General features: G+C 40.0%; 1 protein-coding gene across 1 annotated transcript in view; it reads right to left on the reverse strand.

The window, feature by feature from the left end:
* Positions 1-85: 85 nt before the first annotated feature.
* The window catches only part of ets2 (v-ets avian erythroblastosis virus E26 oncogene homolog 2), a 49,783-nt gene continuing 25,168 nt past the window's right edge, over positions 86-24,700 (reverse strand). Inside the window, exons 5-10 of the mRNA XM_071898633.2 lie at positions 16,291-16,491; positions 11,586-11,663; positions 10,890-11,093; positions 4,729-4,980; positions 1,174-1,292; positions 86-1,041 (exon numbers count right to left, since the gene is read on the reverse strand). Of these exons, the coding sequence (XP_071754734.1) occupies positions 826-1,041; positions 1,174-1,292; positions 4,729-4,980; positions 10,890-11,093; positions 11,586-11,663; positions 16,291-16,491 (1,070 nt within the window). The 3' untranslated portion in view covers positions 86-825. The remainder of the gene's footprint in view (positions 1,042-1,173; positions 1,293-4,728; positions 4,981-10,889; positions 11,094-11,585; positions 11,664-16,290; positions 16,492-24,700) is intronic.

A 24,700-nucleotide genomic window follows, 5' to 3' on the forward strand; every position in this document is an offset into this window, starting at 1 on the left:
TAACACAATGTTTGCCTGCAAGCATATTTCATAACTGTTTTATTGCCTCCTCAAACCCTGACTGGTCAGTATGCTGCTGTTGAGCATGTCCTGAACTGAGCTCAGATTACCATCTCATGGTGTCGTGAGAAAATATTTTTTCTTAAGAGAACCATGAAAACATAAATCTTAAAATAAAAATTTCCAGAGAAGAACAATAAAGTAGCAATAGTTGCTTCACAGTGGCATCACACTCTTAAAATGATTAGGTGTTTCAAGCATTTGCAATAAAATAATGCATTCAAAAGCACTTTGCAATGGTAAAAGGCATAATTAGCTTCTATCCACATCCAATGCAATCCAAGGTACAAGCCTACTTTGTGAATGACTTATCACCCAAAAGTCATTCATATTTGGTAAGCAAAATAGCCATAAATCACAGTAATTAAAGCTGTCCACTCTTCAACATCTAGTAGTTGAAATGTGTAACATAATGTGTAGCATAAAGAAGTTACAATGATCTCCACTCAGATCTGTGCACTTGACTGCTCTGGAGAAGATGTATATTGACCTAATTGATCATCCATTTCACAAAGCAGCCACCTAAGCAGCTAAGGACATAATCAGTTTTCCAAATTTTATCTCCCTCAAAGTCCACAAAACAATATACATGGATGTCATGATGAGTGTCCTTAGTAGAGACACTTCCTGTCCACTGACTTATGAACTCTCATCACAGAAACCACCATCGAGTGGGCTGTACCATTAACAGCTTTTGCTAAGGGGAAATGAAGCCCAATTGGCCCCATCTTCATGCTTGACTCCTATCTTAAATCAGCTGCTGGTTCAGTCCTCTGTGTCAGGCTGAACGCCGAGCACAATATGGAGTTCTTCAGCCGAGTAGCCAAGAAGTTTCTGAAGGTTGCAGACAAAGCGGTAGACATAACGCTTCCCAGATGTCTTATGGATGATGTTCTTGTCATAGTAATAGCGAAGGCCACGGCTTAGCTTCTCATAATTCATCTTAGGCTTGTTCTTCCTCTGGCCCCAACGCTGAGCCACCTAAAGAGGGAGTACAAAGAATGATGAAACGGTGACATCAACAACTTCATCTTTATTGCTTGGGATCCTTCAGATTCAGCAACTGTGTCACCGTATATAAAGGCATGTATAAGAAAATGTAGCTAAACCCACCTCATCAGGGTCAGTGAGTTTAAACTCCCAACCATCTCCTGTCCAGCTGATTATGGGCTGGCAGCTTTTATCAGTCAAGAGCTCCAGCAGGAATTGCCAGAGCTGGATTGGTCCACTTCCTGTGTAAAAACAGAGACATGCTGGGTCACATGGTGGGAAAAAGATACTGACAGACACTTGCATGTGAATTTTACATTGTATTTATTTTCACATATTAAAAATAATAAAGCACTGGCTTATGCAGGTGAGATGAAAAAAAACAAGGAGCTTCTAAAACGTATCACTTCAAAAGAAACAAATGAACAAAGAAAGATTTACTGAGAAATTAAACAAATTAAATTAGATAATAGAAACTAAATGGAAAAAGTCAATCAGGAGGAAAACAATATAAAAAACAAAACAATGCATGAATTACAAGTAAAGGAAATCAGATTAATTTAAATATCCCTAATGCAGAATATCAAGGGGAAAGTGTGGGTGAGTGTGTGTCTTCCAGGAGAGTTTCCAGGGAGGGACATAGAGAATATGTGTTGCATTACTGAGGGAAAACTTAAAGCAGTTTGGGTCAGAGAGTTCCCAAGTCTAAATCTGAAACTAATATATATATTAATGTAAAATAAATGTGAATTATAATTGTATTACTTATATATAATTACTTAATTAGTTATCAATAAATAAATTAATACACAGTATATTAATTGCCAGTGTGGATATAGAATATGGTCATTCTGGTTTCACCACTCATGAGTCTTAGGAATCTGGTTGATGAAACTTATTTCTGAAGCAAATTTCTATCTTTCCAGTGGAAAGATAGGCTTTTGGAGTACTGCTTGTTTTGTTGTTAAAATTAAAGGTTTTTTATATTCAGGCATAGTTTGCTTATTCAGCACCATATGTAATGTATTTGCGAAACCAGTGTTTACTTCAGGTGTGAGGGAAGATAATAAAAAAAAAAAAGGACAAAGACAGGATAACCCTTACAAAAAAATCACATGTGAAAACCCACATGTGAATTCAAAGCACGTGCTTTTTGGATACATGTTGGTTTTCACATGCGAACATGTGTATTTTCCTATTTCCCATATGAAAATGACATTTTCACCTGTGAATTATGAAATTAAGTGAAAAAAATGTTCACATGTGGAAAAAACACTTCACCTTTGAATTGAATTGTTCACATCTGAAGTAAAAACTGTGATGACAATACAACTTCTGTTCACATTGGAAAACTGTTTTGAACTGATACATCTCCGCCAACATGTATCTAAAAAAGCACATGTGCTTTGAATTCACATGTGGGTTTTCACATGTGACTTTTTTGTAAGGGAATTGTTAAAGAATTTTGGGACTCCAAATTTAAAAATAACTTTTGTAAGTTTAAGGTCCTTTGTAGGGAAGGAAAGTTACTGCGTCACCTTAAATGGGAAAATGAGGCTTTGCTCAGGAATAAATGCAACCAGAAGGGACACTTGTTGTCTTATAGTGAGGTCCTTCCTGTTCTGCCCACCTCTTGGAAGCCCCTCTTGGCCAACCCTGTCTCTCTTCTCCCGACCCTGTTGACCAGCTGGATCCCTGTTCTTCTCCCTTTGTGCCAGCTGATCAGCCTGACCTCACCCTTGTCCCTCCTGAGTACGCAGACTTCAGTGCGGTGCTCAGCAAGAAGCTGGCTTGACTGCAGCCAAGGAGGAATACATCAAGGATGGTCTCACTGTAGGCTTCATACATCCCTCCACCTCTCCCGCTGGTGCTGGGTTCTTCTTTGTGGGAAACAGAGACAATGGCCTTCGACCCAGTATCGATTTCCATGTGTTAAACAAGTTATCTGTGAAGAACCATTGTCCCCTTCCTTTAATGTCCTCTGACTTTGAACAGCTACATGGAGCCAGCATCTACACTAAGCTAGACCTTCGCAATGCCTACAACCTGGTCTGCATCAGAGATGGGGACGAGTGGAAGATGCCGTTCAACACTCCTACCGGCCACTATGAATACCTTGTGGTGGTGATTGGTGAACCCTTTGGTCTCACCAATGTTCCTGCTGTAATGATGTGCTGCGTGACATGTTGAACCAGTTTGTGTTTGTTTATATTGATGACCATGATTACCATGGTCACCCATCCCTGACTGTCCTCCACACTGCATGACAGCTTAATGACCCCCCCTCCTTCTCCCAGCCCCAGTCTGTCTTCCACATCAGAGGACACTTCAACAGGCCCACATTGGAGTAGAGGACGCCATCATCTACCTGCTCCACAGGGCTTACTCGCACCTGGAGAGGCCAGGGGGCGCTGTGAGGATCATGTTTTTTGACTTCTCCAGTGCCTTCAACACCATCCGGCCCCTCCTGCTGGCAGAGAAGCTCTCAGAGATGCAGGTAGACCACACCCTCGTGGACTGGATTACGAACTACCTCACTGGCAGGCCGCAGTACGTCCAGCTGCAGGGCAGCCTGTCAGACGTGGTGGTGGGCAACACCGGCGCACTCCAAGGAACTGTACTGTCACCATTTCTTTTCACCCTCTACACCTCGGACTTCTGCTTCAACTCTGGATTGTAGTAGTTACTACAGTAGTTCTCTGATGACTCCTCCATTGTCGGCTGCATCACGGAGGACAATGAGGAGGAATACAGAGACCTGGTAGAGAGCTTTGTAGGATGGTGTGACAATAACCACCTCCAGCTCATCATCACAAAGACCAAGGAGCTGGTGGTGGACTTCAGAAGGAGTAGGAGGCCCCCAAAACCCTCTCACCATCCAGGGGGAGGAGGTGGAGATGGTGAACTCCTATCAGTTCCTAGGAATGCAGCTCAACAACAAACTGGACTGGTCGGACAACACTGAGGCTCTACAGGAAGGGACAGAGCAGGCTGTACTTCCTGAGGAGACTCAGGTCCTCCAACGTGTGCAACAGGCTGCTGCAGATGTTCTACCAGTCTGTAGTAGCCAGTGCACTGTTATTTGCTGTGGTGTGCTGGGGAGGCGGCATCAAGGCAGGAGAAACAAACAGTGAATAAGCTGGTGAGGAAGGCTGGCTCTGTTGTTGGACACAAACTGGACAGTCTGGAGGTAGTGGCAGAGTGGAGGATGAGGGGAAAGATCAATGCCATCCTGGAGAACCCCTCTCACCCTCTCTACAATGAGCTGAGGCTGATGAGGAGCGGCTTCAGCAGCTTCAAACAGTTAAATGAAGTTCAAAAGTATTTGGTGTGCTAATTAATATAAGAGAAGAGAAAGGGAATCATCATGAATAAGCCTTGATGGTAACAGGCCAATTCACATTCTTAACACCTGAATATAAGTTTTGTAATATTTTATACCTGCAGCTACATCAAATTTCTAGATACTGATTCAATCCTTAAGCCATCTTGCATAAGGTGTTCATGGAGCATGAGCAATTTGTGACACAATAGTGGAATTTTATTAATTAAAAATTTTAAAATAGCAGTCCTCCTGGAAAATGGCATTTATAACTGAAATGTATAACTGAAATTGGTGTCAAAAATGTTTTAGGAACCAGACATCAGGTAGTTACTGTCTTGATTCTTTGAACTTACCAGTGAACCTGGCCAGGACAGCTGCTGGTACTACAGGCTTTCCCAGTTCAGCTAGCTTGTTTCTCCCCTGAATGTAGTCCTTGAATGACAAACTCTGTTTGCTGAGGTTAAGTGGAGTCCCACTGTACTCATCATCAAGGCTGTCAATGGACGGGACCCTCTGAGTGTCTGCTAGTGAAGACTGGCTGCCCCATGAACGAGGTCCCTCAACGCTCTCCATGCTTTCCAATGAACTCTGGTCTTGAAGTGAAACTGGAAGATATAAATCGGAGATTGAGCCAGTGCTTACCTTAAAGATGGTAAAAACTACATTGTCAAACCTTAAATCTTGCTCTTGGTCTTGATCAATCTTGCTCTTGCTCTTGATCATTCATAACTAGCTATGCTTTCCAGTGATGGAACCACCGTACCTCTTTTCAAGATTCCAGGGGGATGAGGAGAACATAATGCTTTTCACAGGTTTACCGGATTATAACAAACTCAAAGCTGTTTAGGAACAGGACCTTGCTATTAGATTTGATGTCACTTTCCGTCCTATTAGACTGTACAGAAATATGTGCAGATGTAGCTCAAAAGTTCTAAATTCAAAGACATGCTCTCACTACAACCAGAAGAGCTGAGACAGACACAAATGAAAGACTATAGTTTTAACTTTGTTATATGTGAATCACAGAGTGGCCAGTTTTACATATTTTAACTATGGAAAATGTGACAAAGGTGATTTAAAATTTTTAAGAACCTGCACAGAATGGGGAAAACAAACATTTGTAAAAGTAGTTTTTATTTTCCTGTTGTATTTTATGTAAATTCATGACCTTATATTGTCAACTGTAACAAATGAAAGCATTTCATTTTCTGGGTTTCATTTCATGCTTTCCATGTCTGCTTGTTGCTGAGAGGAGAGAGCTTTCCACTTAGGCCATCACTGAGCCGTCAATGAACCATCAATACCTTATTGACATGAGTGAATTCTATTATATTGGGAACAATGGAAGCTGATAACAGCCCATCCATATGATAAACACAAAAGTCATTGGACACTTAAACTATGGAACTAAATCAATCCTGTCAATTAACGTCCTGTGGCCCGTTATTGGCGTAAGCTGGGGGAATGATGCAGGGAGAAAATTGTAAAAAATGTATTTACAATCCTCATTTTTTTAAATTCTGAAAACGCAGGCCTGTGTGTCCAATGACTTTGTGTTTATCATATTGCCTACATATTTAAATATTGTATTGGGAAAATGTATAAACTAGGTATAATCAGCCATATCAATGATGAATTTCAATTTCTGCTTGTGTATTTTGAGGCTTTGTGCTTGAGTTGACGCTGTTGAATGTGCAGCTAAAATGCAAATGGAACCAGCAGGACAGGGCGCGTTTTACTGATATGGAAAGCGTCCGTAGTGGAACAGGGTTGAGGGGATGTCGAGGGCAGAGGCGCGCCTGTGTGGCCATGCGCGCATTGCTGGGCAAAATTAATTTGAAAATATTTTGGGCTTGGTGAGTCATGTCATGATCTTATAGTGGCAGATAGCCACAGGAGAATATAGATATAGGGGAAAGACTGGCAGACGATAGGTTATACTTTTTTTCTCTCCAACCGAGAGTGCCGCTCCAGATTGTTCCGGCCCAATTTAACCCCTAATTATAAGTAGGGTGAAGTTGCAGGCTCTTTTCATGGTAACTTCTAAGCAAATCAATTAAAACAACAAACGGAAATATCTATTATTACTTCAGTCGTAGACCCATCTGGAAATATAACTCAAAGCCCTCCCTAATCAATGACTCTTTCAGATCTTTCTACTTAAATCTTTACACTCCAGACCATAGCACTTGTCTCTGAACTAACTGAGATACAGTCAGAACGCCTAGAAGAACCTCTTTCCCTGGAAGAAATCACCAAAGCGCTTCATCTCATGCCCAACAACAGATGACTTGGCCCAGATGGTTAGCCAGCAGAATTCTATAAACAGTTTTGGCCGCTCCTATCATCTCTGTTCTTCAAAATGATATCTGAAATGTATCAAAATGCCACTATACCCCATCATGTAAATACTGTCTATATCACACTCATCCCAAAATCGAATGGAACCCCACTCAATGCTCCAACTATCACGCTATATCATTAATTAACACAGACATTAAAATGATAAGCAAAGCTTTATCAATTAGATTAGATTCCATAATCTCATCACTAATACACATACATCAAACCGGTTTCATTAAGGGGAGACCAAAACCATTTCAACTACAAAGAGGTACATGACAAGGATGCCCATTATCTCACTGCTATTTGTGCTTTTCATTTCATTGAACCCCTGGCTGCTTCTATTAGGCAATGTGACAGCATCTCAGCCATCCAATCAAAGTCATGCCACCATAAGATTAGCTTGTACACTGATGACATTCTATTATACATTACAAACCCCTCATCCGCCCTTCTATCAGTCCATAATCTGATTAGTAACTATAGCAGGATGTCTGGCTATTTCCATCAATTGGACAAAATCTGAGATTCTGCCTATAGAGGATTTTAGCCCTTCCCATAATGCTTTGCTTTACTAGTTTTTCCGGTCAATGCACTGCCTGCCAACTGCCGTTCAGTCGTACTGAGGAGAGTGTAATACTGTTGCTGTAACTTAATAAAGTGACTGTAAACAACTAAATCAGTGTTAATATTACTTGCATTGGACATTTCCAACTCGTCAGTGGAACACCAAGTACTGTTAATGAAGAAGATCAGCCGAGACAAGCTTATTTCGGATTACTTGCGATATTTGGTCACAGTTAGCTAGGTTATCTAGGGAGCTAGCCAACGTTAGTATAGCTGCATTCACGCTACAGTGCATGTTATACTGATATATTTGGCCGTACAACTTCATAATTGCAACAGATTATTTTACATAACGTTATTGATTCTGATTTGATCCAAAGTTAACGGACTAATATATCGGTAATCAGAGCTGAGAAGACCTCTGTAGTTTGCCAGTTTTGTCAAGTTGACGGCCAATAAGTCTTTATACTGAGGGGAAATGGCAGTGACAGTCTTCTATGAGTGAATCATGAATTATAAAGTAATCTATTTACATTTTAAGTTACGTTTTGCAATTTCTAGTGGTCTGACATGATGTGTTTTATCTGTCGGACGTCTGTTGTTTTGTGCAATTATCAAACAGCTCATCAAAATGTCTGACTGTAAATGGTACTGTACACAACCACAATGAATTGCTGCTTACTCAATGTCCAATCTTCATGTAAAAAATAGAAAATATTTTCCTGTGTTGGTAGATAAAACTTACAAAATTTCAGACTTCTAAATTATCTGCCTTTATGGAAACCATCGTAGTCAATGGAAAATAGCGCATCTTTAAACATCAGTTATTCGCTTATGGAGCATTCAATCCTTGTAAAAAATAAATTACAGACATCTCTATGTCTCTAAATTCTCAGAATTTTATCTTGAAAATGGAATATTTGACACTAGTTTGAAATCTGCCTTTGTATGGATGGACAGATCTTATCATGTACCTTGCTGGTTGCCTCAGTCATAGCGTGGTTCCTCCTCTCTTCAAACCATTGACAGATAGCTCAACAAGTTCATGACTTGCCCTTGGTGACAAAGGTTGTGAGTTCGAGTCCTGGGTGATGCTGAGTAAATGTGCTTTTGCTGTGACTCTCTTTTTCCTCTTACGCGACATCTGCCGGCCCCGTCCATGACTGCTTGCAGTCCTAGTTATTATTACTATTAACAGTATTATTTATTTTCTTGTCTCTTCTCTTTTCTATCACTTTATCTATTATGTGTATGTGTATCCATATCCAATATGAATATTATTATTTTCTTTTTTGGTCCTTGATCTGTAATGATTTTGCCATTTTCGTTTATTATATCCCAGAAAAAACATGAAACATCCTTGTGGCATGCGCACATGCACACACTGACACACACATACAAACTACCAAACCACTTTTTCTCTCCTCTCTGCTTTGTTTCTCTCCTTTCCTTGTCTATGAATATCCCCTGCAGAACACCCTGGGTGTAGGGCAGGCTGGATAGTTGGGTCAGCCCCCCAAGAGTGTTGTCCGTGACAGACAGGTCCGTGTGGGACAGGCCTCCTCCTAATGGCCAGTGGTCTACCCCACGCAGTTAACAACAACAATGTGAAGTCGAATATGCTTGGCTTGTCATTGTGGGAGAGAATGAATACTAAACAAATTCCAGTGTGCCACAGGGTATTTTTCTGTTGTTGGTGGAGGAACATGTGACGTTAAGTAAAATGGTTCAGGAAACAGCCTCGGGGAATGTCTGCTAATGTAAATCCCTTGAATTGATGTTGATGAAAAAGTTGATGACGTGAATGAACAAAAAAGGTATCATTTGAAGACAACTAGATTTAGGTTTGTCACTTACAGGATAAGATAACCCAGAGAACAGAAGGCAGGCGGTGGGTCCATCCCATCACCTTACTGTCCCATCACAGGCTTAATATTTCCACCGCATTAAAAATAACCCAACAAATACAACAGCATCAAAACCAGCAGACCCGGCAACTGTGCTATTCATCTACTGGAACCCAGCAACTCTCAGTGTGTAGGCTAAGTTACTACTGTTAAAGCCAACGTTTCTCCTGCCAGGCTAACATCATGAATTCATGTTACAGTACATGTTCACAAATAAATATAACTGGTTACATTCTGTCACAATTGATATTGTTTTTGTTGTTTTGCATTCTGATGATACAGCTTGTTGATAACAAGTATATGCAAAATTTTAGCGGGTAGCTTATACGTGCCTATACTCTCGACTACACCACTATTCTCTTATGTGAGCAGAGCATCATTACTTGGTGGAAAGCTGGAATTATATTAAAGACTTTCACTTCGGGTGTGACTACCGACGGGTCTGGTACTATGTAGGGTATCAAAACTTCCCAATCTGTGCGTCACGGCACAACATTTTTACTCAGCGGAACTGTACAGGTTTTTTTTGTTTTGTTTTGTCTGAAAAGTTTAGTTTGAAAAGTTTACTTTGTTGGGGCTTCATTTTGTTATTCTAGGCCAGGGCTTCTCCGGACCGAACTACAAATCAATCCGGACCGGACCTTGTGTCACATTAGTGTCCGACGCGTTGTGTGATTGAACGTGCATTTACTTGTGTGCGCGAGGCCGCGAGCGCATGTGTGACACGTGTGTGTGTTTGTGTGTGCTGCGCCCGTCGGCAGTTTGGACAAAGATGGCTACGGCTGCATTCACATTGCGGAGCGGTTTCCGCTCAAAACGCCACTATTTCTTATGGAAGGGCGCAGATTCTGCACTCACCGGCGGCTGTGTGGCAGATCGCAGATTTTTCCACAGTGGTTGGTCACGCAAAGAGTTGAAAATAGTTCAACTTGAGCAGATAAAATCTGCGTGTCATGCGTCACTTCTCAAGAGAACAACTCAGCGCTACTTTGGTTGCCTGGCAACAAACAACACATTACCGGTCCGCTTCGTTTCTGCCACTTTTTTCAAAGCGAGGTGGGTCGCTGATTGCGTTACTGCAACAAATGTTCCCCACCTTTAGAAGGTGGCCATTCATGTGTTCACCATGTTTGGTTCCATATAGCGATGTGAATCTGGATTTTCCACGATGAACATTGTTAAAAACTCCTACAGCAGCAGTTTGACCAATGAACAATTGGGTCAGTGCCCAAGTGCCCAGGTTCAAGGCATTGGTTACAGGAAAACAGTGCCATTTCTCCACTGATTCAAGCTACCATACTGTAGTATGTAACTTAAACATAACTTTAAGTACACACATTCAATATTGAATGTGTACCCCTGTTCTAGGCCTTCCAAGCATGAGGAATTGCTGGCTACCAGATGTCAACATCCGTCTCCTTATGCCCATAAAACCTTGCATTTTGGAGTTGTTTCCTGTAGTTGGTTCAGGTTTTCACTCCTAACAAACTAAACTGCAGTCCGCTTGGATTTTCAGGCGTGCCATCTGAGTTTGAATGCCATTGTTCTCATCTGGCCAACAAACCAAACTTAAAGGAGTACACACTCCAGAGTTCAATAAACCGCTCCAATCACGCTTGGTGTGAACACGCCCATATTGTACTTCACAAGTAAAGTGATTCTGGTTGTTAAATACCAAACAATTGAGTGCAGCTTACAGGGTTTTGACATGGAGCTGGTGCTGGAAAAGTGCTGGCTCCCTGTCATGTAGCTGAGGTCCAACTGGGCTTCTGACAGTGTGGAAAACTTCTCGTCTTGGATCAGTGTAGATGTCTTGTCAGGGCTCTCAAACAGCTGTCTGAGCAGACTGCCACCACTCTCAGGAACCTGCATGGCACACTGGCTGTCATCCATTTTGAAACCTAGGAGAAGGAAAAGACCATTGGTAAGATGTCTACACATAGCTTTAAGATCACATGGAACTATTGATCCCCATGGGGAAACTGGGTCATTGCAGCAGCAAACCGTGGTAAGATAAAGTGGGGAAAAGAATACAAATATAGAAATAGAAAATGAAAAAGAATGTAGCAAATTGGGGTTACTATATATAAATACATAAAGCAGTCAATGTCAACACAAGTAGAATATATGAATGGAAAGTTTGGGGAAAAGTATGGATTGCAGCATTATTAGTGTGTGCACAATAATTGCAGTGGGTCTTATTGAGGCAAAGAAGAAAAGATTGGAGAATATGAAAAATATAAAATAAAATAAATATATGCTATATATAAATATAGGTATATGTAAATATAGCATTATAAAATTAAAAAAAATATCACTATGTATTCTGTATATAGCAATGAGAGAGATATGGGAATCTGAAGAAAGCAGTGATTGGTCAGTGAAGTTCTCACCAGCAGAGCTCATCCAGTTAACTACAGACGGAACGATGCTGCTCTGGGTTTCTGATGTATCCTCATTATCTTGGCAGTCTGGACAAAAACAGATCTCAGTAAGAAATAGTTCATGATGTGAGATAAATTACACTGCAGAACCACTGCTGCCTCTACATATCATACAAAACTGCAACATTCAATCCACAATATGCTCTTTCACCTTCTATCTTAAAGCAATATTCCACTTAGTTTTAACATGGGGGCTATTCGGCTCTTGACTATGGAACACTCAGAGTGCCAGAATGATAAATAAATGAATAAAAGAATGAATAAATAAATGTGGAAATATAAAGAAGAATAAAAAAAAAATTGGGAAATATATACAGAAAAAGATTGATAAATCTGCTTTAATTGCTTTATTCTTTTCCACATTTAATTCTTTATTCATTTTTATATTTATTTTCACATTTATTTGTTCATTTATTTCCACATTTATTTTTTTATTCATTTTTATATTTATTTTCACATTTGTTCATGTATTTCTGTATATATTTCTTTAATTATTTTCATATATCTTTAAGAATGTATTTATTTATTTATTTCCATATAAATGTATTTATAAATTATAAATTATATTATAATTATTTATAAATGGGTTAATGTTAGGCAAGTTAACTTAGTTAAAGATAGAAAGGTTTGCTAGATCATAGACTAAAGTCTGCATTTGTGATTTGCTCCACTCATGTTTACAGTGTGTTGAGCGTTATCTTGTGTTTCTTACAGGGCGTCAAGTTCATCCCACACATCACTAGCCAGGCAGTCAGCCTGTGGCTCTGTGGGTTTACTCATGCTTAACCAGGTGAGGAGATTTATTTTGAACTTAATGTTGAGCATTTTCAGTGTGACATGGTTCTATCTATAAACTGCTATATATCGCTCGACTTTGATTTTGGACGCTCATAAAAAAGTATAAACACTAGAGCGATTATGGAACACATCGCAGATGTCAGATGTCAGTCAGAAAATCATCTAGTTACTTTACTTTGTTACTATGGCTCTAAACTAGTTACTTTACTAAGTTAGTCTTTATTAAAAGCAACTCAGCACAATGCTTTCAAGTTACCCTACAGCCATTATGTCTTCTGGTGATGTCCTCACTCGTATCAATCATCACTGAGTACAGTACTGTTATCTAATACAAGGTATCTTTCATTTATTCGGGGTCTGATAGTCTTTATGGTAAACTAGTAAGATCACAGAGGAAGCCTTGATAGATCATGTCTGGTATAAAAAATAAATAGCGCTCACAACACATTGGCAAGTGCTTTCAGTTTCCCGATGCACAGCTAACAGTTAACAATAATGTTCAGCTACTTCCTCTGCCACTCACAATGTATAAGTGATGGGATTTGTAGTTTTTGAGTTAGGAACGTTTGTTCAACACTAGTGCTCCAGTTCAACTTTTTAACTTCACTTCACTACAGTTCATCTTCTTCAACTTTCTTTCAACTTTAGTAACTCCCACAGTTTTAACGGTACATACACATATCACACATCAAACTGTTCAGCTGTTCCTGCTTTAACTTATGTGTATCTATGTGTATAGAATATCTAATTGATAGAATTTGTAGTTTTTGAGTAATGGACGTTTGTTTCAGAGTCCAAAAAAAAATCTCAGTCACTATGACACACAACTGAAATCTCCATCCTTTTTACACATTTCTAAACTGTCATTAATAACTCCCACAATTTTAACATCACATACACATATTACACATCAAACTGTTCAACTTCTTCTTCTTCTGTTCTTCTTCTCTTTCTCTTCTGACAATGTAAATATCTCAGTGATAGGATTTGTAGTTTTTGAATTACGAACATTTGTCTGACTCCACTCTTCTGCTCCACTGCTGCTGTCCTAATGCAGCTCTCTGCACTTCTCTTTACATACACACGTGGACACACACACATACACACACACACACACACACACACATGTACACACACACACACACACACACACACACACACACACACACACACACACACACACACAGTAGCCTACTTCCATTAGAACTACTGCTGCTGCTACTACTACTACTGCTGCTACTACTACTGCTACTGCTACAGGGCATCTTTGCTACTACTACTACTGCTACTACTACTACTTCTAATACTGCTGCTACTACTACTGCTACCACTATTGCTACTTCTACTGTTTCTAATACTGATAGTCCAAATACTACTATACTATACTATACTATACTATAATGCTAATGGAAAGATTGTTAAACTCTGCCAAAAGACCATTGGCACTAACTTGAATGATCTTGGCCATGTTTATCAAGTTAGAGCCACTCAGAGGGCAAAGGCCATTCTGGCGGACCCTCATCACCCTCTTCATGCAGAGTTTCGACTCCTGCCATCAGGGAGGAGGTACACTTTCCCTAGGAGGGCCAAATCAAACAGATATTTGAGATCATTTGTTCCGTCAGTTGTTGGGTTTTTAAACAAGCTGTAGGCCTAGTTGCTATTGCACACACACTTTAACAAAGGACTGATGGACTCTTAGTGCTTTATATCTCATTGCAACTTTATTATGATGACATCTACTGTATGTTATATGTATTTATGTCTTTTATGTATTTATTTTATGTTGTGTATTGGTTGTGTTGACTACTGTTTGCAAACCAAATTGCCCCTCGGGGACAATAAAGACTATCCAATCCAATCCAATACTACTACTGCGAATTGTATGACTTCTACTACTGACTGCTACTTTTATGACTTATGACTATTACAAATCCTACTACTACTGCTGCAACTACCACTACTACTACTATTGCTACTTCTACTGTTACTAATACTGCTACCATTTTAAACTACTAATTCAACTACTTCAAACACTGAAACTACTACTACTATTACTGTTGCACTACTACTGCTGCTACTGCTACTACTACTACTACTACTACTACTACTACTACTACTGTTTCTAGTCCAAATACTACTACTACTGCTAATTGTATTACTTATACTACTGATATTACAACTGCTGCTTTTACTACAGCCCATAATACTATGACTCTCAAAAACATGATTACCTATCCTTCCATGTATTGATAACTACAAGACTTTTGGCTGTCAAATAAATTGCTTAAATATTAAAATTTGAAGACGTTTAACCTCGTTCAAATGAATTCAACTGTCTACCTTTTTACTGAAGCAAGCACACAAATTTTCTTCAGAAAATTTTGCCTTTTCTAGTTAAACTAAATGTTTACGACTGTTGTCATTAAGTGTCATTTGGTTGATAATGACACTTTCAATGCAAAGTTAACACTGTTCTAGATGTCTCTGTCATGACAACTTGACATTAACCAAAAGGACATAACCTGTCATAAACATATCATGACAGACTTCATTATCAAACACAAATAAACCCTTTGGTTGTATGCATTGACAATGGCTGTCACGAGACCGTCATAACTGTGTCACGATTTCCCTGAACTCAAGTACAGTGGTAGTATTTCATAAAAACATCATAAAGTGTTATTTGACATGCTGGGTTATTTTATCTACCCAAACGCTGGTTTGAGTTGAGTAGTTTTGGTGTAACCCAGCCGCAGGTTTAGTGGCTGGGTCAGCCTCAGTGACAGTTGAAACATCGCAGACAGACCGCCCCTCCCCCGTCTTCACGTCTCTACCCAGTTACCCAGCTGCCCAGCTGCTGACTTGTCTGCAAAAAGTGTCGGTTTGTCAGCAAGCGGTCTTTTGGGATCCTCTTCTGCAAGGAAGCAGTCCTCCTCATCCTCCTGTGCACTTCAGGGGCAAAAGTAAAAGGTTTGTATGCACTTCTGTATCTATCTAAGTCACCAGAGTCAGAGTCGGAAGCGGATATGCACAAAGATGGCGAAATGATGCCAATTGCCAATTGTTAGTTAATGTTAGCGTTCGCTAGCGTTAGCGATCACGCTAACCTTAGACTTTTCTTCATGTCCATGTCCAAGACTCTTGAACCATTTCTCCTTGAGATCAAAATACTGCTATCAACAGATTCCTTGATTTCAGCTGCATAAAACAAACAGTGCTTGGACACTATACGTAACCATTATTTTGCTCTAGTTATAATAGTGCCTTGATCTATTGGCACCTCTCTAAGGAAAGGAACAGCCATGTCTGGAAATGAGTTCATAGATGGATAAACTTAAAAAGGCATGGTCATAATCCAGCTAACTCTGTCTAAGCCTGTGTTTTTGCAGATTTAAACATAAGGAGCTGTTGCTCTGGTAGCAAGTTAGACTTACATTTTAAGCTTGTTTCAAGGAACAGAAAAGCCTGAGCTTATGTCAAATTGTTTACAAACATATCCAGCTAACTCAGTTATCCACGTATGAGGAAGGGGACCCTGGTTTGTTAATGTTGCTTTTCTAAAGGGTTGAACAGTCTGGTTTCCACTCCAGTTGGGCTGGAAACCATGTAATGTAATAAATGTGTGAAACAACTTTGAAAATACATTCTGCTATATTCCTGGAAAGTGACCCATTTGTAAAATACCCTGATATTCCCTGACGTCCCCGGAGAATTGATCAAATTCCCTGACTTTCCCTGTCTGGAATTCCATGACCAGTGGGAAGCCTGTACGTATTATTTAAACATTAAAACAAACATTTAAATAAACATTTCTTAAAATACATACATTCAGATTGTCATCGTCCATATGTACCTTTCATCATCTGATCCAGATGCTCCCACAGAATGTCGCCCACAAAGTCAGGTGCCAGCTGTAGGAAGGTGTCCTTGCCCAGATCGCAGAGCTGCTCGCCATTCATGTCAAACTTGAAGTAGTTGACATCCGACAGGCTAAACTCACTGACCGCCCACTGCAGCCACTGCAGCACATGCTGCTTGGTCCACTTAAGGGGATCTACAAAGAGAAAAAAGAAACAAGCATAAAATAAATACAATTGGTTTACATACATCTCACTTAACTTAAACGAAAACTCCACCTTTGTATACACTGTTATATCTCATCAATCAGTGATTTCCTATATTTCCCAGAATACCTTTCAACAAATAAAATAAATAAAATATAAATATAGGGGGTCTGCGGAGGGTCCGCACCGAGCTCCGTGCTCCTCTCCAAAAATGGACCTCTGCGGAGGCCTCTGCAAACGGCGCAGTCAGTTCCGAGGCTATGATTGGTTAATGGTTGCTGTTAGTTGGTTACTAGGAAAGTAGTCTATTCGAGGAAACTGACAGCTGACAACCAGCAAAAATGGACAACCGGAGGCGATTCTGCGCTCTCCGCGAACACCGCGCTGCTACCGCATTTACTATAAAATGCTGTGCCTCTGCGGAGAGAATGGTCTTGCCGTAAATTTGCCTTTAGGAGAGCTGTCTCTGTGCTGTGGAGGGTTCTAAAGCCTGACTGAAATTTCTCAAAAATGTTGTTGCTATTCATGAATGAAATCACCTGTGAGGATACAATTTTCTCAACAATTTTGGCTAAAAACTGCAATTTGCAGATAGGTCTGTAGTTGTTGAGGGCAAGGGGAAGTTGAATAATGGCATGTTTTAAGTAGGAGGGGACCAGACCAATAGACAGTGAGCAGTTTATGATCGATAGGATGTATGGGGCAACAGTACCAAGAACCTCTTCTAGCAGTTTGGTTTGGATTATATCTAATGTGCAACATGAGGATTTCATGTAGAAATGTCTACTAGGGTCTCAAGGGAAATGGTCTATAAACAGCTAAAAGAAGCATGACATCCAGTGGGGGTGGACTGACATTGAATAAAATCTCAGTAAAGAATCTTAGGAAATATTCACGCCTTTTTGGGGATGCCTCCATAGTGTTTTGGATTTTAGGGGAAGTCAGGACAGTCTATAACAGAAAATAGGATTTTAGCATTGTGGTGATTATTGGATATTAACTTAAATGCTTTTTTAAATTTGTAATTTATTTGTTTTCTTCATTTGTTTATTCGTCACGTGATTTGCATTTCCGACTTTGGCCACTATGGCAAAATCGCGGTGCAGTCCCTGAAGCAGACCTGCCAACATTGGAACATTTTTTTGAGTAGCACATCGTCCCAACTTGCGTGACTCGCGACAAAACACAAGTACAGTCTGAGTTATCAAGAAAAGCAATAGAGTGAGCTATGCATATACCTACAGTATAAAGACATGTTATACTTGTGGGGACCAACATCAGCTGACCTCTGACCTGGGCCTTGCCCAGTCCAATGCCATACAGTGGTTTGTACTCCTCATTGTGTACTAAGTAGCCTACTTATCCATGTATTTTCAATTTTCAAGCAGATATTGCTGTTTTCCATTTGATTTGAGTTCACATATCATATTAGAGTGTGCATAAGTCATTCCCTCAACCTCTCTATTTTACTTACAGGCCAGATGAACCTAGCAATATAAAAAACAACAACACAGAACACACTAGCTTACCTAGCCAGTTATCTGTAGCTCCTTGGTGGTTGATATCAATATCATATTTGCACAATGTACAAAATGCATGGCTGGCTAGTCTAGATGGCTGAAGACACGGCCACCTCTCTTCATAACTGGGGAGAAATTTCTGTGGTGCATGTATACACAGCTTTTTATCTCTCTCCCTGTCATCTTTTTCATCTGACATGGCTGGCCGCTGACTTCAGCTCTCCATACCCAGTGGTGTAGCCATAATTTTATCACTAGGTGGCCAAATAGAATTTGTGGGTGACCAGCAATAACATTAAAATGTTGGCCATAAGATCTAATTAGGTTGATTTTTCACCACTGAATTTCACCATTGAATGAACAGTGAAATTCCTCAGTATAATAACATTGTAGCTTGACCCTTCTAAGCTATACATACCCTGGCACATTAATAGCCAAATCACATATATTTTTTTCCACATAGATTTATTATTTAACACTGGGACACAATCAAGGTCTACCTGCTAGTGCTGAAAATCAAAGCATTGAAAGTAATCTAGCAATTTATATAAACTCAAGTCTCACAATTAGTAGACTGAATTGCAAATATGATTTATTTCTCATAAATGGTAGGAACTATAATAATAATAATTTGAATAAGTGCAGTTTGCCTTCTTGGAATTAAGAGTGTTTTATGTAGTTGTGTATTCCTTCCAACTACAGTGATATTATGTGGTTTCCAGTGTTGGGCAGTAACGTCGCTACAAGTAGCGTTGCTACTAGTTTAACTACATTTCTCAGTAGCGTGGTTGTAGCGTCGCTGTTTTTGAATCAAATAGCGTTTTCAATAGCGAAGCTGTTTTATTGATCAAGTAGTGCGGTAGCGTCCACAAAAGCTACATTTTCCCCAAGCATTTCTAAAGCTCAAGCGCAGCGGAGCTTTCTGCTGCGGTCTGGAGTAAAACTGCTCAGGATAGGTAAGTGACGCCAGCGCCATGCACGGAGGAACTGTGTATGTGTAGCCGACGGAACCACTTCCATATGAGGGTGACATCACAGACCAATCCTTGGGCTGATGCCTACGTCGTCTCTGGTGCGCGCAGGGGAACACAGTTAACACCAAGGAGGTTCTATATTAACTGGAGGATGAACGGGAAAATGGCTGCCCATTCATTTGAACGTAAGCTGCTCACCCAGCGCATACGCCAAAATTTTTCTGTGATGTGCGGCCCACGGACCATGCGCAGTAGTGTCTGCTTACGTATTCCCACCAGCCCTCAGGCGTCAGGTCTCAGCCTTGCTTCCAATTTGACATGGTGGCCAACGGTGGTACTGCAGCCTAAAATTCACCTGCGGCCCAAAAAGCTTTTTTCCCATAGACGGCCATTGTAAAAGACAGTCCTCTAAAACTGTTCAGAAGATACCTACAACACCACACAAGACCTTAAAACACTCTTTGAATTAAGCATTTTTTAACCATGAAGGCCGATTTTTAAAAAAATCACTCAGAGCCGTATAAAACACTGTTTTTTGTGTGTGACGTCACCTCAGGGTACGAGCAAAGCACGCGCCTCTGAGCTCTGCATCGGGAACGAGCCTCTTGCTTCCACTGCTGCTCCGTCTGTGAGCTGTGTTCGTACAGTCCGGCTTCGCTTTTATTAAAATATGAAGTATTTTACATGAGTAGCCCACCGGTATTTAATATGTACAGATAAGAACTGATCACCGAAAATGGAGGTTTGGGATTAGGTGTGTTTTCTGTGCTTGTTCATGCCACGGAGATGTAGACAGCAAGCTAACTATATTAGCCTTGTTTTTAGCCTACTTGACATGTATTCCACAGGTCTGTCTGGTGAACCCAACTAGTCATGCTATTCATCACTTTTGTATTTCGTTGTGAAATAACTTTATGTTCTTTTAATTTTTTTAAATAAACGATTTTAAATAACTTGACCTGTACGTGATTTCTAATTCAGTTTCATGACAGTATTGTATGGTGCTGTATGGTTAACCTGCTTACATAGTGAGTCTAGCTGCTAGTCAGAGTTGCACTGTGTTTCTAAACAGAAGTATGTGGCTGCTGTGTAGGGAAGTGAACCAGGTTGACTTAGCTTTGACAGACTAATGATAAACTCTTGACTGTATGATGACATCTTGTCAAACTACCACAGCAAAGTGCTGTAAATGCTACAGGGCCAAGGATACAGGGCCATCTCATGATTTTCATTACATGGTTCTTCTAAGTAACTCAAATAAAAATAGCAAGGAACTGAAGCTGCATTTAAATGTCAGAATGTAAAGTTAAATTCATCAAGCATGACATGGGTTTGATCTTGTGTACTTTAGTCCATTGGTTCTGCAGGCTGTATCCAGCAGACAGCTACAGGTAGGACTGTGTGAACATCAGGCAACACAACATGCATACTCATGAAGTTGGTCTATGCTGTGCGGCTTCAGTCAAGCTTGGGAGAAATGTAAACATTATAAGATTGAATGAGCAGATATGCTTGGGGAAACCTGCCTAGTAATAACAAAAGTGATGACATCTTTATCTTTAATATAAACTTAAGACAACTTCTCACAATGGAATAGTTACGTGGAAATTAGAGTTGCAAGCAAATGACTTCTAGCAACTACTGGCTGAATACTTACTAATATGTATTAATATAAATATTTATATAATTATATAATAAATGTAATTAATATATAAACATAATTAATTATAATATTAATATAAATATTAATTGTATTAATATAAATATGTATTCATATTATAATATTTAATATAATATTGACTGGTGAGTAATCAAAAGTTGACATCTAAAAAGTTTTAGATTTTAATTTTAGGAGATTCCTTCTCTCTGCTCTGCTCACCCCTCCCCCACCAAACCGTCCGTTCCACACTCCCAGCTGCAGCTGCACGCTCCCGACCTGCTCACTTGATGACGAGAGCGTGGCTGGGCTCGCTAGCTCGCTCGTGGGCGCGCTACTCCTGGCGGGAATACGTAAGCAGACACTACTGCGCATGACCCGTGGGCCGCACATCACGGAAGTAAACCAGGAAGAGAATTTTTTTTTTGCCGTATGCGCTGGGTGAGCAGCTTACGTTCAAATGAATGGGCGGCCATTTTTCCGTTCATCCTCCAGTTAATATAGAACCTCTTTGATTCCCGCCAGGAGTAGCGCGCCCACGAGCGAGCTAGCGAGCCCAGTCGCGCTCTCGTCATCAAGTGAGCAGGTCGGGAGCGTGCAGCTGCAGCTGGGAGTGTGGAACGGACGGTTTGGTGGGGGAGGGGCGAGCAGAGCAGAGAGAGAAGGAATCTCCTAAAATTTAAATCTAAAACTTTTTAGATGTCAACTTTTGATTGCTCACCAGTCAATATTATAATATTAAATATTATAATATTAATACATATTTATATTAATATAATTAATATATTATAATTAACTATATTTATATATTAATTAAAATTATTATATAATTATATTAATATTTATATTAATACATATTTTAAGTATTCAGCCAGTAGTTGCTATAAGTCATTTGCCTGCAACTCTAATTTCCACGTCACTATTCCATTGTGAGAAGTTGTCTTAAGTTTGTATTAAAGATAAAGATGTCATCACTTTTGTTATTACTAGGCAGGTTTCCCCAAGCATATCTGCTCATTCAATCTTATAATGTTTACATTTCTCCCAAGCTTGACTGAAGCCGCACAGCATAGACCAACTTCATGAGTATGCATGTTGTGTTGCCTGATGTTCACACAGTCCTACCTGTAGCTGTCTGCTGGATACAGCCTGCAGAACCAATGGACTAAAGTACACAAGATCAAACCCATGTCATGCTTAATGAATTTGACTTTACATTCTGACATTTAAATGCAGCTTCAGTTCCTTGCTATTTTTATTTGAGTTACTTAGAAGAACCAGGTAATGAAAATCATGAGTTGGCCCTGTATCCTTGGCCCTGTAGCATTTACAGCACTTTGCTGCGGTAGTTTGACAAGATGTCATCATACAGTCAGAGTTTATCATTAGTCTGTCAAAGCTAAGTCAACCTGGTTCACTTCCCTACACAGCAGCCACACACTTCTGTTTAGAAACACAGTGCAACTCTGACTGGCAACCAGACTCGCAGTCACTACCATGCAAGCAGGTTAACCATACAGCACCATACAATACTGGCATGAAATTGAATTAGAAATAGCGTACAGGGTAAGTTATTTTAAATCGTTTATTTGAAAAATGAAAAGAACATGAAGTGAACGAAATACAAAAATGATGAATGGCATGTAATGTTAGACTCGCTGAGTTCGCCAGATATACCTGTAGAATACATGTGAAGTAACGTTTGGCTAAAAACAAGGCAAAGTTAGCTTGCTGTCTATATAGATCCATGTCATGAACAAGCACAGAAAACACACCTAATCCCAAACCTCCGTTTTCAGTTATCAGTTGTTATCTGTACATATTAAATACTAGTGGGCTACTCATGTAAAATACTTCATATCTTAATAAAAGCGAAGCCGGACTGTACAAACACAGCTGACAGACGGAGCAGAAGAGGAAGCAGGAGGCTCGTTCCCGATGCAGAGCTCAGAGGCGCGTGCTTTGCTCGTACCCTGAGGTGACGTCACACACAAAAAACAGTGTTTTATACGGCTCCGAGTGATTTTTAAAAAAATCGGCCTTCATGGTTAAAAAAATACATAATTGAAAGAGTGTTTTAAGGTCTTGTGTGGTGTTGTAGGTATCTTCTGAACAGTTTTAGAGGACTGTCTTTTACAATGGCCGTCTATGGGAAAAAAGCTTTTTGGGCCGCAGGTGAATTTTAGGCTGCAGTACCACCGTTGGCCACCATGTCAAATTGGCAGCAAGGCTGAGACCTGACGCCTGGGGGCTGGTTAACATGCGTCAGGTCTTTATTCTTTTGCTACTGTGGGTTTGAGTTGAAGTAAAAGAGTTTGTTAAGTAAGTCTCCACAGTTTTATCCTGGAAATGCCCAAGTCTCCACTAGATTGAGCATACACATGCAAACACAGGCGCACACACACACACGCAAACAAACATAGATGAACATACAACACTTTGCTTTGTTATTATGTGGAGCACGTTTTTTTGTTTGTTTTTGTTAGGGTTAAGTGGCACAGCTTTTTTATAATAAACAATTGAACTGAAAACATTTTTGCCTGCCTATTTGTTTGACTGACAGTTTTTCTTGATCACTGAGATAACATTGATTTGACATGAAGGGGGTTCAGTGTAAAAAAAAAAAAAAAAAAAAAAAAAAAGTAGCTTCGATGTAGCAAACTACTTTTAACCATGTTGCTCGTAGCTTAGCTAGCTACATTTCTCTGGGGGATAGCTTAAATGTAGTGGAGCTTCATTTAATGTAGAGTAACGTAGACTAACCATGTTCCGTACACTTTTCGCCCTTCAGCGCACGTCAGCGACCCCTCCTCTGTTGTTAAGAGCCAGACAAGCATGTTTGTGTGTTCATTCTCCGGGGGAATATCCATTGGACAGTCTACACTTTGATTGATGTCTTTTGGACCAATAGTAGTTGAGAAAAGTGAGGAAAAGTAACTCCCCCGCCTGTGTATGGAAGATCATAAGGGTTAACGGTGTTCCGTACAGGCGACCAACGGTGTTCCGTACAGAGCGCATAACTTGATTTCAACGGCGAAAATGGACGTTAAAACTGATCAATTATGAGCTGTTTATTTATTTTAACTGAAGAAAACATCATTCAAATGAAGACTTACAAAGAAGAAGGGTGAGTAGTTTTTTATTTTGTTTAAAACGTAAGTTAATTGCTGTGTTAATTAGCTAGAGCATCACGTCAGTTAGGCATGATCGTGATGTTAATTATGGCATGTGAGTTAAGCATGAACCATGTGTAACGTTAGTGAATAACGTTACCATCTCTTATCTTTCTGTAGAACAAGAAGAAGGACAAACAATTTACATTAATTGACTAAGAAAATTTAATGATTTAAATTATAAACACAGTTAAAAGCAACCAATGTGCAAACTTAAAAAAAGTTAATGAACAGGATACTGGTGTGTGTGTGTGTGTGTACAACTATTTACATTTAACACTAAACTGATTAAAAATGACAAAAGCTAGAAATTAATTCATGAGCAGTAAGACGTGTTAATTCTGTGTGTGTGTGTGTGTGTGTGTTCACTATTTACAACTATTTACATTGTGTGTGTGTGTGTTTTTATGCAGACAGACAGCACTTATGGCAAAGTCAGTCAGTCTCTGGCACTTCCTCCACCCCTGCGCACTCTACATGAAACCATAAATGGCAGAGGTCACACTGGACCCATTCATCTATGGCATCATCTCCTGAGCCAGGTGGGACCACTCTATTGCAGACAGCGCAGTGTTCCCCATCTTCTTCAGCCGGAGGAGGTGCCTGTTTCCTTTGTCTTTTTGCCTCCTGCGCTTGTCTTTTTTCCTCCTTCTTCTTTGCCATCTCCTCTTTGCACTTTCTCTTCTTTTCTTCTTTCTCATTCTCCTCAGCTTCTTTCTGCACCAGCAGGTCAAAGTATTGGTCGCTGGTGATGACGCGGGCTGGCAGCGGAATTCGACGCCTCACCTTCTCCTTCCTCTCCAAGGCTGGACTCATGAGGACGTTGGCCAGACTCTCAGGAATTACACCTGCTGCCACCAGGTAGTTTTTTGGAC

This window comes from Centroberyx gerrardi, chromosome 11, assembly GCF_048128805.1.
Source record: "Centroberyx gerrardi isolate f3 chromosome 11, fCenGer3.hap1.cur.20231027, whole genome shotgun sequence".
NCBI lineage: Eukaryota > Metazoa > Chordata > Actinopteri > Beryciformes > Berycidae > Centroberyx > Centroberyx gerrardi.